At 47.5% G+C, this 19956-nt stretch overlaps 1 protein-coding gene across 1 annotated transcript in view; it reads right to left on the reverse strand.

Moving 5' to 3' along the window:
• Positions 1-19956, reverse strand: part of LOC144791528 (inositol polyphosphate-5-phosphatase A-like) — a 358038-nt gene that overhangs the window by 44723 nt on the left and 293359 nt on the right. Inside the window, exons 9-10 of the mRNA XM_078666240.1 lie at positions 17407-17491; positions 16993-17088 (exon numbers count right to left, since the gene is read on the reverse strand). Coding sequence (XP_078522366.1) covers positions 16993-17088; positions 17407-17491 — 181 coding nt within the window. The remainder of the gene's footprint in view (positions 1-16992; positions 17089-17406; positions 17492-19956) is intronic.

Genomic DNA, 19956 nt, shown 5'->3' on the forward strand with positions numbered 1-19956 from the left:
AAGAGGCAAAACATGCATATTTTGGTTGAATAAATATCACATCTGCATGCTATGTCTCACTCCTAGGGCAGAAACTCATAATAGTTGTTTATGACTAGTCCCACTAAGTACCTCACCCAGAATAATCGCATTCAGTGCGTGGAGTAATACCCACTCAGGTGTTGTTCAGCTCATTATCAGGCCCTTGGCCTTCTGTGCTCACGCTACACTCCAGACAGACCCCCTCAGGATATTGCGATTTTTCAATATATGCAAATAAAATTCACGAGACTGGCACTTTTGTAAAAGTACCCACGTTTTTAAAAGACTGACAGAGAAAACTAAAAAAATTGTCATTTCTTTTCAAAGAAAATGAGGCTTCTCCTTCTCTTATTGGCTCTGCACTGTCACAAGGCCAATAAAAGGAAGGCGAGCAACAGGACAGCTGGCGGCAGAACAGAGGTGTTAAATTCCTCTGTCGTCTGCCTGGCTCCCCATATATACCTGTCCAGGCCCCAGTGGCATAAAATAAGCCCCAGTGGTTCATGGATGGGGGGCTGGCAAGCTCCAGGTGGCCCCTTCAGCAAAAGTGGTAGGTGGTGGGTTGGGGAGGGAGGGCCTTAATGTACTTTGCAGGTGGCCCCCTCAAATTTTGTTACGCAACTGCTAGACCCCTCCCTCTCCACTGTCCGTTATCTCCATCAAGCAGTGTTGTCAAAAGCCAACAGTTAACCCTCCTTACGGTGGTTCGATGTAAAAGCATGTTAAAGTGGCCAGACAGGTCTTATTGTTTATCTTTATACAGGCTTTCTGATAGGTCACTGAGTCAATGGGATGACATGGTCACATAATGAAGAAGTGTGTATTTCGCTCCTTTACATACAGCAAACTGGACCAAGGGTATAGAGCCCTTTACATAAGCACCAGTTACATTGCACAAGGTCAGTCAGTCAGTATTTACTTTATTTCGATTAGCATCAGCAATCATAAAAGCACAATAACACATCAATACATTTCAAGTCCATAGCATAAAATTCAATAAAAATACCATGTCAGAATCATATGAGTTTTTGTTCAGGCTTGGAGAGTTTAAGTGATCTGCTGAGAATCACAGGATGTTGAGGTGATGCCAAGACTTGTACCGGTTCCCCAGTTCCATCGTCAGAAGTTCTTGATAACAGCAGAGCTACTGGGAGGGGAAGGTCACTACAACAAACTACTATCTGGAGACGTCTCAGTCACAATTACAGTTTACTTCCAGGTGATTTGGAATGTTATTGTTATGACAAGCAGATCTTATGCCTGTTGCAAAATTACTGCAAATTCTGGGGGTTTGGACCACACATTTTGCATTTTGTTGCCACAACATTTGCCATCCCAAACTGCAAAAACCTGGGGGGATTAAGATTGTCCAGGAGTCAGTAGTGCAGAGGTGGGGGACATGTCCCCAACACTAAGGGGGCCCATGGAAGTCCTAAACCTGTAAAGCTCAGACTACTGCAGGAGGCAGGAGTGTCAGTAGTAGAGGGGTGTAGCCCTCGTCTACCTGACTAAGTAATGGAGAAGGGACCAGTTTTTGGGGGTCGTGCAGCTAAGAGCAGGGTAGGGTCATGGTGTCAAGGGATTAATAATCCCTGCAATGGGTCAGTTCTGTTTCTAATATGCTATGCCTCCTCCGACTTCTACATATTCCCAACCCTGCATCTCTTTGCACTTTTTGCAGCGCCGCTTGAAGGTTTTTGAAGAGCCTTTCAGGGGCAGCTCCTCCGCTAAGGCGGAAGAGCATCGCCCCACTGCTTGCAGAGCAGAAAAAATAAAAAGATAATAATCACGTTATTATCATTTTACTTTTCTTTGCTATGGGGATGGGTTAGGGTGGGCGGGGATGGGGTCACAGGGGGAGGATTCGTTTGCACACTTCAAGTGTGCATGACAGTCGGCCGTCTCGGGCAGGCCAAACAATCATGCGCACTTTGCATCTTCCCCACCAGGCTGTAATGCACAGCCTGGTGCTACTGCTAAGCGCATCACTCATAAGTGAAAAGGCTGGTAATGTTAAATTTTGTAGACCGTTGCCAAAATGTAATGTTCGTTTTAGCACTCTGTTCAGTGGAACAGTGTGGCTTCTTTTAGTAGGAGCAGGATTGGCCAGGATACCGTTCAGACCCTAAAGAGAGTGGAAAGACAAGGGCTTGTCTACCTTAGGTACTAGTTAGGAAAGCACTAACGGTAAGGAGAAACCAACTGAGACAAAAGGTGAGGTACTCCCAGGGACCTGTTCGAGATAAAAAAATTCTGAAGAAACTAAATAAAAACTCCGGAAGCGTAGCTTTGTTTACATTTTTGGCCTTGTCTACGATAAGCCCTGTGAGGAGGAGATCAAGGAGTCAAGTCAAAGCATAATTGCCATGGTTTCCACAAACTGCGTTGAGCCAAAACTGAAGTCTATTGTGCATTGGAACAAAGGCTTCACTGTTCATCAATCAGTATTACTGAAAAACTTCCATGAGCTAAGATCAGAGATGGACTTGTGTCTTAACAAAACAGTGAATTTGTAGGTCTGCTTGAAAAGAGTCCGGACATGTTTTCTGAGCAAAACGTTTTCAATCTATATATTCAGTGGGATCCCAACCTTCTTCGGATTAAAATGATATCCAATGTGTGTGTGTGTGGGCCCAGCGCCCGAAACACGAAAGGTCCAAAAAACGCAACATGGACAGACTAAATATTTCCACTCAATATTGATCCTTTTTTGTAATCTGGGTAGCTGTGGATTCTGCGCCTGGGCTCAGCCGTGATCCAGGGAAACTTAAACTCAGACATTCCTAAAAACTAGACACCCACATGAGTTCAGGTTTGTCTGGCTTACATTGATCCCTCTAACTTTTCTTACCCATAATTCCTGTCAAACCTCACAAATTGGGAAAAAAAGAACAGAGAAAGAAAGTTACTTACCTTTGGTAAAAACTTTTTTCTGTTAAAGACTCTATCTAACTACAGATACCTCACCTTATATTATTGCCCAGGCGTCAAACTGGATCTGGAAAATTGTGAGCAGTAACTCTGTATGCTGGTAGGTGGTGTTGGCTGCTCTGGGTCAACATCATCCGCATCAGAAGTGACGCATCAGAAGTGACATGCGCGGTGCCTCCCCGTGCAATGACATTGGTTTATTTTGTGACTATTTTCATACCAAAATCAGAATGATTTTTGACCTGTGTTCAATCTAATAAAATCTTTCTATTGAACAGCCCAGTTCCCAGAATGTGGAGGATGGGAGAGTCTGTGAGGAGCCTGCGGTGAGATAGAGTCTCTACTACAAAGATCGTTACCAAAGATAAGTAGCTTGTTCTTTTGACAGAGAATACTAACCACAGATTCCTCACCTTAGAATAGGTACCAAAGTAATACCTCCACAGAGGTGGGTCTACGAAATGGCTTAAGCCAAAAAGTCCTGGGGAACCGAATGAGCAAAATGCTTGTCTCAGACTATCCAGGCAGTAGTGTTCTATGAATGTGTGGAGTGACGCCTATGTAGCAGCCTGACAGATGTCCAGGACAGGCACCCCACATGCGGACGCAGTAGTAGCGCCTTGGCTCTAGAGGGATGAGCCCACTAGCCTACATGAGGCTGCTGCACAGCTAGTGTGTAGCACATTTATGTAGAGTACAGTCCCTCGAGAGATGGTCTGTTTCTGCACCATCTTGCTTTTTTTCACTCCAACGAACCAATGAACTTCTTGTCATCCACCTAGTCGTCTTTGGTGCGACTGATGTAAAAGGAGAGGGCTCTTTTTGGGTCAAAATGATGAAGTCTCTCCTTTTCCTTGGAATGATAAGGTGGCGCGACAAATGTTGGCAGGGAGATGATTTGGCCAACATGGAAAGGGGTCAACTCCTTCAGCAGAAAGGAGCACACGTCCGAATAACCAGTTTGTCTGGGTATTAGCTGGTGTACGGGCGTTAAAAGAAAGAGCTTGAAGCTCGCACACTCTCCTGTCCAATGAAAATGGCACTCAAAAGACTTTCTTAAGCGCCTGGATTCTTGAGAGAAGCTAAGCATGGGTTCAAATGGGAAACACATACGATATGTTGGTTGATTGTTGGTTGAAAGCTTTATTCGATATGCAAAAGATATCTTACAAGCATAACATACATTAAAAACAGCATTTTTTAAGAGAAAATACACGTATGTCATACATTTCTTAAAATATATAAAAAAAATTAGGGAGCCCCCCAGGATAAATTAGCTAAAAAAGAATTAAACCGATATAGTCAGTCTATTGCAACGAATCAACCAGGAACGTTTTAAAAATTTAGAGACACCACAGACTATAGGTGGAGAGGTATCAGTCAATAAAATTCGAAGAGCCACCAAATGTATACGTGTTCCCAAGCGTTTGAAAAGGGGTTTCAACCAATATCTCCTGGGATGGATGTAGTCTGGGCACTCCAAGAGTACATGAGCCACCGTCTCAGGCCTGGTTGGACAACAAGCACAAAAGGGGGATAAATGGGCATAGGACTTCCACTTCGATATAGTTGCTTTTAGTGGAAGGGTACCAACTCTAAACTTGAAGTAAAGGGCCCTATCCACTGGCATAGTAATTAGGTCCATGTAGGGTTCGTATAATACCACATCCTTTATTTTGAGAAACGCTGCCGTCGAATTGCAATGATGTGGATTCCCAATTAGTTGACACGAGACCCAATCCCAATATAATTTTTTGAGGACTGCCTTAGGAGGGGCAGATCTTGAGGTCCAGCAATCTCCTAAGCCCAGTTCCCCCAAAAGCATTTTTGTGTCCCGCAGCCACTTAATCTTGTTCCAACCCCCCATGTTCAGTATTTCCAATAGGCCGTCGGCATAGGATTTTAATTCAGGGACCCTCCATATGCGGGACCACAGGAGCAATGGACGAAGGCGGGCCTGGTCTTTAATACTCTTGCAGCCCAAGTCCAAGAGCACTGGAACTGTTGGGGTGCTCAGGGGGAGAGCTAGGAGGTCCTTCAGGAACTTGTTTTCAGTCTTGGCTAAGGGTTCCAAATTGCAGTGACCCCATAACTCTGCACCATACAGGGCAGATGTGACCCCCCTTGCCTTATAAATCTCAATTGCAGGCGCCACTGAGGATCTGGGAGATGCATGATATTCCTTGAGTAAAGCACCTCCTACCCTTTTGTGGCAGAGGACCATCTTGTCAATGTGTGAAGGCCAACTCATTTTATCATTCAGGCGTAAACCCAAATAGTCAAATTCGGTCACCTTCTCCAAGGGGACTGAGTTCAGAATAGGAGGACGACCTAATTTCCTTGGCGGGCGTAGTATAAGATATTTCGTTTTTTCTACGTTTATCACCAGCCCTCTAGATTCGCAAAAGTCCTGAAAGCGGGTCAACAACTTCTGGAGCCCCTGTGGGGTCTTTGAAATGAGCAGAGTGTCATCCGCGAACAACAGTGTTGGGATCCGCACACCCCCCAGACAGGGTGCGTCCGCAGGTTCCTTTAGCAGATGCTCCACCACACCATTTACATAGAGAGAAAAAAGTGTGGGAGCTAACACGCAACCCTGCCTGATACCCCTACAAACGGGAATCCTATCTGTTGTTTCGCCATTTCTGCCCCAGCGAACCTGAGCAAAATTGCTCGTGTGGACTTTCATTAGAAGGAACAAAATGTACGGGGGCAGGCCCAGGCGATGGAGAACCCTCCAAAGTTCTTCCCTGGGAACTAGGTCAAAGGCAGTCTTCAAATCAATGAACGCCAAATAAAAACTGCCCTTGCCCAGCTCCACCACCTTCCAGTGCAATAATGTTAGCCTAAAAACCTGCTCAATTGTACCAGTTCCTGGGCGGAAGCCTGCTTGAAAGTCCGATAGGACTTGGTTCTCATCCACCCATTGAAGAATTCTCCCCAGAATGACTTTTCCAGCTACTTTTTGTGTAGAGTCAATCAGGCTTATTGGCCTATAGTTCCCTGGAATGTCTCTACTTCCCTTTTTGTATATGGGGACTACCACTGCCCCTCTCCATGACTCTGGGATCGGGCCGCCCTCCAAGATAGCATTCAAGAGGGCCGAAATTATTTGACCCCAATCCGATGGGTAGGCCCGCAGTAAATCCCCTGGGAGCCCATCCGGGCCTGCAGCTTTCAGTGGAACCACGGTTTTGATGGCATTCTCCACCTCCCGGGATGTAAACAAGCCAAAAGAACTATCCTCCATTGAAAAGGAAAGTAGAGCTGGCTCGTTTAGTGGCCCTTCTATCACTGAGTATAAGGCCCCGAAATGACGGAACCAATTCTGGGGTGGGATGGTACAGGTTCTCAGAGTGTCGTCGGGTCTATTACGGGAGCCTATCAATTTCCAGAACCCCCTAGTATCTTTATCCTTACTAGCAACCAACAACTCTGCCCAGAATTTCTCCTCCCATTCCTTCTTAGCTAACTGGATCAATTTGGAGTAGACCTTCCTAGCCTCCTTTATCCTAACTTGAGATTTTGCTTTGACTGCCTCAACTAGGTTTTTTTTCGCCTCCCTACAGTTGTGGTTGTACCAGCCATCTCTTTTGTTGGCCCTTTCTTTTGCCCCACCATGCCTCTTGCACACAGTAAACAAATTTGTCAAGGCCCCAGTTAGTCCACAAAATACTTCACATGCCTCCCCCGAGCCCCCTTCAACTACGACTAGATTCAGGTGAGCTAAGGCCAATAATTGGGACACAGCCTCAAGTTTTCCGGCAGACAGGAGGAGTTTTGACCACTTCAAGCGTCTACCGCAAAGGGATACCTCCGCCTCTCCCAAATCAACTATGGCGTTAGATGCGGGACCTCCACTACTGACAGACCACCACGGAGCTAAAGTGAGGGACAACAGATTATGATCACTTTCAACTGTAGGTAATATTACCATATCCCTCACTGAGCTCCACAAGCACACATCAAGCAAGATGTAATCGATTCTTGATGTGTGGTTGGGCCTATTATATGTATGGGCGCCCCCCCTGTCCGAGCCTGTCCTTCCATTTAGGGCCCTCAGGCCATACTCTGTACTAAGGGCGTTTAGCTGCAGTGCCACCTCCGACCATTTTTTGATCGGGGGCAGCTCCAAGACAGGTATCCCGCTCCTGCCATCCTCCTCATCCTGGTCCTGAGTAACATCCGAGCCCAAAGACTCGAATGTACAATTTACATCGCCTGCAACCAAGCTGCAGGCTTTGTGTGGCGTTGCCCCTAATAAGTCCTCCAGCAAAGCAATTGTGGGAGACTGCCTCCCTCCCTTGGTGCCACGGGCATAAACATTAAATATGTTCAAGACAACACGGCCCCTGACATCCTTCAATATGATATTGAGTAGGTCTGGGCTATTGGTCTTAATTTCCACTACCCTACAGTTTAGGGATGAGGCTACCCAGATGAGAAGTCCCCCCGAGGGTCGACCTCTGCCTGATTCAGGACAGACAGCAGGAATGGCTAAGCAGAGTACCCCACCCTGTGTACTGGCTCCCTACTCCACGTCTCCTGGAAAATGCATATGGAATGTTCTTGCACTAATGCATTCCAGTCCGGCAGTGCCAGTTTTCTAGTTATTCCTGCAACGTTCCAGCTGAAGACCTTAAAGACTTGGTCCGTCACAGCAGGAGCGCAACGGGAAACTATTTCTTGGCATGAAGTCGCCCTATCTCTACCTTGCAATGCACCCCAATGATCGCTAGAAACTGAGCCCCCCAAAGGGTCCAAAGTTACCAGCGGTACAGTTTGGGTTTCATTAGGGGAGGAGGAGATAGATGACAGTACTATATCATGTAGGGACTCACCCATTTCCCCCCTATCTAGATCTCCCGTTACCTCAAGTCAGTGGCTCCTAGGGCCACCGTTTTGACCGAGCCACCTAGTCTGTGGATATAGAAGGGGCTCAGAGATACTATACATTCCACCAATGGCACCCCTGCTTGTTTCCCCCAACCCAGGCCTTAAAATTGTAGGATTTGAAAGCCGCGGGTAAAAGTAGGTCAGATCCACTACACTAATTTCAGTGCCCCCCACCGTATGATCTTGACTACATATCAATCTGGCCACTCTATTATCCTGGAAGTTAATAATAACGCAGTCCCCTTCCAGCTGTTTCTTGCTTTTGCCAACCCAGCTCACCCTGCGGACGCCGAGGATTAGTCCATCGATGCCCGCAGGGAGTGGTCTATTTGTTTTTAGCCAGTGGAGGCATTTATTTTTTAAGGCCTGGTGGGTCTTTGGTTCATTGTCTTTTAGGGATGGAACTTTAACCAATACAACTACATAGGAGTGGCAATCCGGGGGAAGGTCAGTGCATGGGGTGCGGGGATAGTTCTTCGGCGCGGGTGCAGCTGGAGCATGTACTGCCGAGTGGGTTTCGGCAGAATTAGCTAACAAAACTGCCCCATCTCCCTTGGTCTTAGCACTATTTGAGGGTAATTGCTTAAGTTTGGTATTGGGATTTTGCACGCCCAGTGCAGCCTTTGGTTTCGTTGCTATCTTGTGAGCTTTAGGGGCGTTAGTAGAGTTCCCTTGCTGTGGATTAAATTGCGGGGCAGGACCTGGGTTGGACGTAGATGGGGCGATATTAGTTAAAGTTGGTGCTACACTTGATGTTGTTAAAGACACCGTCTTTGGCTTGACTGGATCCTGAAGCGGGGCACCTGCAACAACTGCTCCATTTCCCAACTTACCACATGTGGGGTCCTGACTACTTCTAGTCTGTTGTTTGATCAGAGTTTTGAGTGAGTAAAAATTGTCTAGAGTCGACTGCTCGAGACTATTTACTCTAGCCTCCACCCTCTTAACTTGGTCTATGAGTGGTATCAGGGAGCGATTGAGCGTGTTAGTGAATTGGTGCAGGCAAACTAGGACTTTTTCGCCCGTGGCCCTTGCCCCTTGTTTCCTAAAACGCTTATACAATATAGGGTGACTGCCTTTTCGTGTACTCACAACTCTTTTCCTCTTGGCACGTTTAGAAGCACCCTCAAGCACGCTAGGCAATGAGGTGCCCACGAGAGGGACAGGTTCTGGCAACGGAGAGTTTTGGGTAGTATCAGGGGGAAGTAGAGGTAAAACACACCCTCCCCCATTATCATCACTAGCAACGCCAGGTGTTAACTGTACTAATAAGTTCTCTAGCCTCTCAATACTTCCGCCTATTTCAGATATTCGGGGATGCTCAGGCACTTCTACAATAGGTGGAGATGGAGACCTAGCTGTAGGGGGTGACAAGACTTTAGCCAAAGGACCAAGAGAGGATCGTCTAGGTGGTAAGAGATCCCCGGAGAGGCGACGTTCCGTCATCGCTATCTCCTTCTCTATGACAGCCGCTACTCTAGTTATGAACCTATCCATAGTGCCTATCATTGGGTTCCCCCCAACCCCTTCTCCTACAGCTCTGAGCAGTTTCCCAGAGCGTGTGGACATAGTTGGTATTTTGCCCTCTAACAATGTCACAGTACCTTTCAAGGCCGGTATAGGAGATGTTGGGGACCTGGCCCAGCCCAGCCTCTGTCAGCCCCTGACGGCCTCGGACGGCCCGCCCTTTGCCCGGGCTTCGCTCGGCGTCCCGCTCGCGTCCCGCTAAGCGACAGGCCTAAGATTAAATAGGGGCGTTGCAGGCGGGTGGGTGTGTCTCGGTGGGGGCGCGGCCGTGCACACCTGTGCAGCGCAGGGACACATACGATATGCTAAGAACAAATTAAAGTTCTGCTGGGACATAACAAAAGGAGTAAGTGAGAACAGTTCATGTAAGCCCTTAAAATGTGTATCACAACTGGCAACTTTAACAGAGAGGGTTGAACAGGCAACCGCAAAAAAACTAAAAGGCAGAAAGGTAACCTTTAAAAGTGACCAGGGAAAGGTCCTGCTTGGCTAAAGACAACACAAACAACAGCACCTCCTAAACAGAAGCAAAAAGAGGTTAAACTTGACAAGAGGACCACCAAGCTACAAATCTGTCCCAACAGCAGACATATAAGGTCCTTGTTGAGGGACGCCAGGCTGCCAGAATAACATTGCAGATCTCGGAAGGAAAACTGAAAACATTCAACTGTTGCGGCTCAATCTCCAAGCATGAAGGTAGGGAGTACACAGTTTAAGGTGCAAGACCCTGCCCTGCGACAGGAGATCCTCCCGAAAGGGCAGCCTGATTGGAGGACAGATGCTTATGTGTACGAGTTCTGGATACCACACCCACCCTGCCCAGTTCGGAGACACCAGAATGACTTGGGGCTCGTCAGTTCTGATATTCTTGAGAACTCGAGGCAGTAGAGAACGGCAGAAAGATGAACAGGAGTCCTAAATTTCATTCTAAAAAGAATAGGTCTCCGAGCTACAGCCACTTTGGAAACTCCAAAATACATAAGTGCTGATATTGTGCGTTCCCGATGGTGGCGAATAGATCGACACATGGTGTTCTCTATTTTCTGAAGAGTCCTTGCGCTACCACCAGGTGCACATGCCATTTGTGATACGCAAGGTGTCAACAACCGAGTTTGTCCACTATGGTATCCAAAAAATCCTATCAGGTGTTGAACCACCAGAAAAATGTCCTGGCTTTCGGTCATGTTCAGAGACAAAAAAGGGCCTCCTGGCATAGGGTCCACAATACCACTCTGCCCTGCTTGTTGCAGTGCCACATGGCAGTGGTGTTGTCTGTGAACACCTGGGCAAACCTCCCCTAATGGCTGGTAGGAAACTTTCAACACCAAGTGGATGGCACTTATTTCTAGAAGGTTGCTGTGGAGCTGTGCCATCCCGGGAGACCAGAGTCCTCTGATCTCCACCTCCTCCAGAGAGTCACCTCTTTCTAGAAGTGATGCATCAGTCACCACTGTCAAATCTGCTGCTGACCTAATCGTGGCCCAGAAACCACCACTTCAGGTCTTTTGCAGTCTCCTCTGAAATCTAGACCAAGTCAGGAGATTCCCCTGGTGCTGTGCCCACTGGGTCTTCAGGTTACACTGCAGAGCATGCTTGTGCCACCTGGGGTATTCACTAGCAGGATGAAGGAGGCCTTCAGGCATAGCAGCTTCAGAGGCAGTGTCACTGAGATCCGGGACGGTCACTGAAACATCAGGATCAAACTCTGAATGTCCAGGACTCTGTTCCGGAGGTAATGCGCGGACCTGAAGGTGTCCAGAATGACTCAGATGATGGGGAGCATTTGAGAATGAGTCAAGCGTGACTTCAGCACATTGATAGTGAGCCCAAACGAATGGAGGAGGTTTGCAGTAATCTGGAGGTGTTTGACAACTGCCTGTGGGTAGCCTGCCTTTATCAGCCAGTCACTGAGGTAGGGATAGCCTGAAACCCAGGCGGAGGGGCGTCGCCCCACTACTCTTTAGCAGTTAAGAAAGGAAAATATAAAATGATAATAACGTAATGTTATTATCATTTTATTTTGTCCTCCTGCTGCAGCAGCTTTGCGTGAGGGGAGGAGAGGGGCGGGGCGTGGTGGGGCTTGGGAGCAGGGCAGGAGTGGTTTACCCACTCCTAAGTGTGCAATGACTGTTTGGTTGGCCCTCCCGAGCCACCCAAAACAGTCATGCACACTTCCCTGTTCTCCTTGCAGGTAGAGCATGCCCACCCCTCCAGCGCCTGGCTGAGCACCATCTCATGGCGCTCAGACCCATCACAACACTGCAGTGCAGTATTGTGATTGGCTTAGGGAAGGGAGCCTGCTGCCTGTTTCCAGTTCCTGGAGTCGGTTGTAGGAGAACAGGAGCAGAGATGCAGGACCTGGCGGCAAGGTAAGTAATTTTTTTTTTTTAACATTGCAGCCCGCATCCCCCCTTGATCCCCCCCACGTGCTGCCCCGCCACCCATGAGCCGTGCCGGTAGCCACTGCTGGAACCCCTGACCTCCAAAGATGTGCTTCAACCCCCGCCATCACTTTTGTCAATCAGTGTCGAGGGGACGCCCCATGAGAAGCCAGTTGATCTCAACCAGGTGTGGCAGCAGAGTGTCACCATGGACTTGATGGCCCTGTCCAGTGAGTCGGTTGTGTCCAATCCACACCAGATGGTGAATTTTGCTGCATCATGCCAATCAAGTATGGTCTGGTTCAGTATGACCAGGTCCCCTCCCGGGACTGTGGGCAGCATTTGCGTAAATGAGGCCCAGAAGGAGTCTCGGACCAGGAGGCATGCAGTGTTCACCGACTACAATGCTAGGCTGGTAGAAGAGAAAATTTTCTTTCCGAAAAAGTCCGTCTCCTTGGATTCTCTGTCCGGTGGAGACGTAGGGAACGCACTAGGGTTGACTATAGCTGCCAAGGCCTGCACCACCAAGCATTCGGGGGTAGGGTGCTGGGGGAGGAAAACTGGGTCCACAGGGCAGTGGCAACGGGTCCAGTCTCCCAGGAAAATGTCAGTGAGGGCTTCACTGAAGGTAAGTAGGAGCTCTGCAGAGTACAGCCCCATCCTTCCGTTGATGAATGGTGATGTGGTGGTGCCATCTCTGAGTGGGCTAGAACATTGAATTCTAGATCGTCGGGTGATGCTGGTGACGTTGGGAGTGGTGTCGGGAGGCTTGTTCCTGTGTACGTCTCAGCTCTGAGACCAGAGCCAGACCAGCTATTTGTATGTGGAAGGCACAGCTAACTATTCTCCTCCACTTCCATAGATGAAAGTGCCAGACTCTTGCAAACATTATGTTGATCATAACACAGACAACTATTTGCTTGAATTAGAAAGGTGATGAGGCCATTGGTTAGACTGCAGGAGGAGTTTGTATCAGTGAGCAAGAAAAAAACTATTTCCATAGTACGCAATGCAAACTGCGATATTCAGACTCTGCCACTGACTCCTCACCACTGGTCTTCTATCTGCCTGCTTCGTACCATGAGATAACACACCGAAGCAGGTGCAGGAGGGGAAAAAAGGAAGAAATGTGGCGGTATGGTGGCATCCTGCATTAAGAAAAAGACAAATTAAAGCACATACTCCCAAAACACAACAAAGGAAGCGGGCGCCATGCAGTTGTGGGCTATGGAAGAAAAGCACTGATTGTGGTCCACCCTCATTTAGCCATCCCACAATGGTACTCTTTTCGGGAAAAACAAAAAGGGCCATGGGAGGGGCCTCATGTGTAAAAAGGATACACTGAGAGTGGAAGGAGAGGCTAATATGAAAATTTAAAAAAAGTTAGATAGGGAGTTCATTGCAGGAAGTTGCAACTGGGCCTTGCATGTATTGGTGAAAAAGTATGGGAACTCTGATCCTAAGAAAAAAGGGGGCGGGTTCAAAGAGCATGGTGGCAGGGTTAGAAACGTGGCCAATAGGCACAAAATATTCTTTTACTATTTTGTTGGCCTTTCATCTACATGTAACTGCATGTTAAAATAAAATGCACAGACTTTAAATGAAACATAAATCAAAGTTAAACTAATCTCTGGGAAATGCGTTGTTCTAGTAGGAAAGCTCAGTTGGTTAATGTCATCACTTCAGATGTCTGTCTGTGTCTCTAACTGGAGGGTTATTGATTTGAATTCTGGGTGAGTGGTGCATTGGAAAATATGTATTTATAGTTCTATGAGGTCCCAGCCTCTGACAAAAAGCACTGTGAATATTCAAGTTATTAGTGTAAAACATGTATCACACACACACAGTAGAGTATATCCTACGCACATTATTAGATAAGCTGCCGCAAAATGTCCACTAAGGTTGTGTTTTTAAGTGCTTAAAAAGTGATATGTTTACTAATACGCAATCACACTGTACCTGGTGTACCCTTTATGTTTTTTTTTATTTCTATTAAAGGAACACATTCCAGAACTGGTAACTCCCCTTAACCGTTCAAGAACAGTTGGTTTTCTTTTTTTTTTTAATAAAAGGTGTGGATCTGTTTAAGTGAAATTTAAAAAAGGTACTGCTGCACGAGACCGCATTAATCTGCCCTCAACCGCCCCGCCATTCAAAAATGAAAAAAAAAGAGGATTGCTGGAGCAGTGGGTAGCAACGGTGTAATGGGCCCTAATGAAAGCAGGGAAAATGGCCACCACCCAGAGATTTGGCCGGGGAGCAGTGGCCGCTTCACTCTCCCGTGCCACTGCACCTGCTGCTCTATTGGGGGCCCCGCCTCCCGCGCTGTTAAGCCCCGACACATTTGTCTCACTAGCAGCGACGCCATATTAGCAGTGACGAGGCTAATTGGCCCAAGATGCCTGGGAGGCTGCAGACAAGCCTCCTTGTTTTATGAGTGGTTTCCCTTGTCAATACGTCCATAAAACAAATCAGCACAAGGCAATAAAAGGCCATAAAGGGCCCAGTAATCCGATCCACTTGACACACGTCAACGCGTGAAACTGCTGCACTGCACATTACTGTACAAGGTCCCCACCCTCCATTTTGTCATCACAATACCTATGAATGGTTACAGTGTTTGTGAAGTTTCGACTGACTATATCAGTGAATGAGGAAAAAAACTGTGACAGCTAGGCTTACAAGAAGTGTCGATTATGTGGCACACACAGAGTAAGGCGTCCGCCAGGACATACTCCAAGCAGTTTTTTTTTTTTTTTTTTAAATAAAGAATACTTTATAGCAGTATCCCACGTTCACTGCAGCCAGCAGGAGCAACTGACAATAAACTTCCCTACAATGTGATCCCCTCCAGAGCTCCTGCTACGTCATCTACTCAGGTTCCGGGTTCCACCACACAATACTTACTACAACAATTTAATACTGGAGCATGGGGGCATCCCTTCGACGTGCTACCTGGACCTGAGCATTCACCCAGACCTGGTCTCCTGAGGTCCAAGCTCGCTTGTCACGGCTATGTGGTGAGTCATCAGGCAGATCACTGTAAGCCGAGGGATCAGGTTCCGGGTTCCATACTCAATACTTACTACAGCAATGTAATACTTCAGCATAGGGGCATCCCTTCGACGTGCTACCTGGACCTGAGCATTCACCCATGCGTGGTCTCCTGAGGTCCAAGCTCGCTTGTCACGGCTATGTGGTGGGTCATCAGGCAGATCACCGTAAGCCGAGGGATCAGGTTCCGGGTTCCATACTCAATACTTACTACAACGATTTAATACTGGAGCATGGGGGCATCACTTTGACGTGCTACCTGGACCTGAGCATTCACCCAGACGGGGTCTCCTGAGGTCCAAGCTCGCTTGTCACAGCTATGTGGTGGGTCATCAGGCAGATCACCGTAAGCCGAGGGATCAGGTTCCGGGTTCCATATTCAATACTTACTACAACGATTTAATACTGGAGCATGGGGGCATCCCTTCGACGTGCTACCTGGACCTGAGCATTCACCCAGACCTGGTCTCCTGAGGTCCAAGCTCGCTTGTCACGGCTATGTGGTGGGTCATCAGGCAGATCACCGTAAGCCGAGGGATCAGGTTCCGGGTTCCATATTCAATACTTACTACAACGATTTAATACTGGAGCATGGGGGCATCCCTTCGACGTGCTACCTGGACCTGAGCATTCACCCAGACGGGGTCTCCTGAGGTCCAAGCTCGCTTGTCACAGCTATGTGGTGGGTCATCAGGCAGATCACCGTAAGCCGAGGGATCAGGTTCCGGGTTCCATATTCAATACTTACTACAACGATTTAATACTGGAGCATGGGGGCATCCCTTCGACGTGCTACCTGGACCTGAGCATTCACCCAGACCTGGTCTCCTGAGGTCCAAGCTCGCTTGTCATGGCTATGTGGTGGGTCATCAGGCAGATCACCGTAAGCCGAGGGATCAGGTTCCGGGTTCCATACTCAATACTTACTACAACAATTTAATACTTCAGCATGGGGGCATCCCTTCGACGTGCTACCTGGACCTGAGCATTCACCCAGACGGGGTCTCCTGAGGTCCAAGCTCGCTTGTCACAGCTATGTGGTGGTTCATCAGGCAGATCACCGTAAGCCGAGGGATCAGGTTCCGGGTTCCATACTCAATACTTACTACAACAATTTAATACTTCAGCATGGGGGCATCCCTTCGACGTGCTACCTGGACCTGAGCATTCACCCAGACGGGGTCTCCTGAGGTCCAAGCTCGCTTGTCACAGCTATGTGGTGGGTCATCAGGCAGATCACCGTAAGCCGAGGGATCAGGTTCCGGGTTACATATTCAATACTTACTACAACGATTTAATACTGGAGCATGGGGGCATCCCTTCGACGTGCTACCTGGACCTGAGCATTCACCCAGACGGGGTCTCCTGAGGTCCAAGCTCGCTTGTCACAGCTGTGTGGTGGGTCATCAGGCAGATCACCGTAAGCCGAGGGATCAGGCTTAGTTAGAGAAAACAGCTGCTCCATTATTCCTAATCATCCAATAACCTTAAAAGTTTCCTGGATTCTCAGATGCTAGGATTGAAAACAATTCTGAAAGCCTGGTGTGCGGATCGGGGCTGACTATGCCCAGGTTCACCTTCGAGTGCAGCATGGATCTAGGTGCAAAGGAAACATGCTGAAGCCACAGACGCATCCACTACCCGATGAGCTGAAGAAACACATGTGATTGGAATGGAGACTCAGATCCAGAGAGACTCTGATAGGGACAAAGTACCATCCAACTGATGTCCTGACTTGGGGCCTGCCCGAACACCATTGCAGAAATAAAATAATCTTGCAAACCTGCTCGAGTGAGGCCTAATCTCCCCCAAGGACGGCCGCCCTGGTCAAAAGTACAAACCTCCAGCTCATGAGGCTTGGGGCAGTCAGTTAAACATGGCTTCGATGGTACAGTCAAGGCCTCAGTCAGTCAGAGAAGACTCTCGTTGGGCAAACACACCTTACTTTCACCAGCACATACCCCTATAAATTACTGAAAGGGTTGTCATTGGACAGACAAGGCTTGGACTGATTTAAATGAGCTGCTTTCCACCAGTAAGTTCTTAAATTCGCCAAATAATGCTTTGCTAAGATAGATAAATATTTTGTTTATTACAGATAGTGCCCCGCAGCTTAAACATGGCTGTGCACTGGCCATACAATATTCTTATTAGGTAAAAAGAGCTTTCAATGTTTGGTTACCTTCTGGTTCTCCTCCGTTTCCTCACGAATAATCTTCTCGAGCACACTGCCACTGTCGCTCTTCACCATCTGTAACCTTCCACAGCTGCTGAGTGTCTGAATGAAGAGCGGCGAGTTAGAAAAGAAACCGTTCCCTGGTTCCCTACTCAAGCCTCTCCTTGCTCCAGTATTCTCAATCCAATCCTCCCCTCTTTTGCTCCTTGCTTCTGGTCACTAGTCTTGCTTTACTCTCTCTCCTCTACTCCCAGCCTTCCCTCTCCTCCTCGGTCTCCCTACCACTATTCCGATCTCCTCTATAATATATTGTTTCATGTCTCCCTCTAAAGTATTTATCTTCTCCTCCTCTCTTACCATTCTTCCCCACATTTTTCTCTCTCTTCATTCACCTTCTCCACCTCTGAGGTCTTCACATACCTGGATGAGGCTCCCAGTGTCCAACCGGAAGTTAAAATCTCCAAAGAGGAAGAAAGGAACCCGAGGGAGGCGGTCATCAGTGACTCTGTAACAGACAAATCAGGAATTAAACCCAAATATAGCTCAACTTACGCCACAACATGAACACATATGACATTTCAACATTAGCAGAAAACCCACCAACTTCAAAACAACTCATTCTCCCAAAATAATCAGGACTCAGACCCGAGCCGTTAGAAGTGCACACACGCCACCATTGTCAAAGCTCTCCCCCAGCTTCAACAAACCTCACTGTCACCACTAGCAGAGCTCTCGCGCCCAAGTTCAGTAGGACTCAACAGTATCAGAAACAACATCCCAACAATATAAGAACCCACATCCAACATTATCAGACACCACACCCAACATTATCAGACTCCCATTGAAACATTATCAGAACCCACACCAAACACTATTAGAACCCACATTCCTACAGCATCAGACACCACACCCCAACTTTATCAGACACCACACCCCAACATTATCAGAAACCACACCCCAACATTATCAGAAACCACACCCCAACATTATCAGAAACCACACCCCAACATTATCAGAACCCACACCAAACACTATTAGAACCCACATTCCTACAGCATCAGACACCCCACCCCAACATTATCAGACACCACACCCCAACATTATCAGACACCACACCCCAACATTATCAGAAACCACACCCCAACATTATCAGAAACCACACCCCAACACTATTAGAACCCACATTACTACAGCATCAGACACCACACCCCAACATTATCAGACACCACACCCCAGCATTATCAGAAACCACACCCCAACATTATCAGCACCCACACCAAACACTATTAGAACCCACAATTCTACAGCATCAGACACCACACCCCATTATCAGACACCACACCCCAACATTATCAGAAACCACCCCCAACATTATCAGAAACCACACCCCAACATTATCAGAACCCACACCAAACACTATTAGAACCCACACCCCAACACTATTAGAACCCACATTCCTACAGCATCAGACACCACACCCCAACATTATCAGAAACCACTCCCCAACATTATCAGAAACCACACCCCAACACTATTAGAACCCACATTCCTACAGCATCAGAAACCACACCCCAACATTATCAGACACCACACCCCAACATTATCAGAAACCACACCCCAACATTATCAGAACCCACACCAAACACTATTAGAACCCACATTCCTACAGCATCAGACACCACACCCCCAACATTATCAGAAACCACCCCCCAACATTATCAGAAACCACACCCCAACACTATTAGAACCCATACCCCAACACTATTAGTACCCACATTCCTACAGCATCAGACACCACACCCCAACATTATCAGAAACCACTCCCCAACATTATCAGAAACCACACCCCAACACTATTAGAACCCACACCCCAACACTATTAGAACCCACATTCCTACAGCATCAGAAACCACACCACAACATTATCAGAAACCACACCCCAACATTATCAGAACCCACACCAAACACTATTAGAACCCACATTCCTACAGCATCAGACACCACACCCCAACATTATCAGAAACCACACCCCAACATTATCAGAACTCACACCAAACACTATTAGAACCCACATTCCTACAGCATCAGACACCACCCCAACATTATCAGACACCACCCCAACATTATCAGAAACCACACCCCAACATTATCAGACTCACATTCCAACATTATCAGAACCCACACCAAACACTATTAGAACCCACATTCCTACAGCATCATCAGACACCACACCCCTATATTATCAGAAGCCACACCCCAACATTATCAGAACCCACACCAAACACTATTAGAACCCACATTCCTACAGCATCAGACACCACCCCAACATTATCAGACACCACCCCAACATTATCAGAAACCACACCCCAACACTATTAGAACCCACACCCCAACACTATTAGAACCCACACCAAACACTATTAGAACCCACATTCCTACAGCATCAGACACCACACCCCCAACATTATCAGAAACCACCCCCCAACATTATCAGAAACCACACCCCAACATTATCAGAACCCACACCAAACACTATTAGAACCCACACCCCAACACTATTAGAACCCACATTCCTACAGCATCAGACACCACACCCCAACATTATCAGAAACCACTCCCCAACATTATCAGAAACCACACCCCAACACTATTAGAACCCACATTCCTACAGCATCAGAAACCACACCCCAACATTATCAGACACCACACCCCAACATTATCAGAAACCACACCCCAACATTATCAGAACCCACACCAAACACTATTAGAACCCACATTCCTACAGCATCAGACACCACACCCCCAACATTATCAGAAACCACCCCCCAACATTATCAGAAACCACACCCCAACACTATTAGAACCCATACCCCAACACTATTAGTACCCACATTCCTACAGCATCAGACACCACACCCCAACATTATCAGAAACCACTCCCCAACATTATCAGAAACTACACCCCAACAC

The sequence above is a fragment of the Lissotriton helveticus genome, chromosome 11 (assembly GCF_964261635.1).
Source record: "Lissotriton helveticus chromosome 11, aLisHel1.1, whole genome shotgun sequence".
Classification (NCBI taxonomy): Eukaryota; Metazoa; Chordata; class Amphibia; order Caudata; family Salamandridae; genus Lissotriton; species Lissotriton helveticus.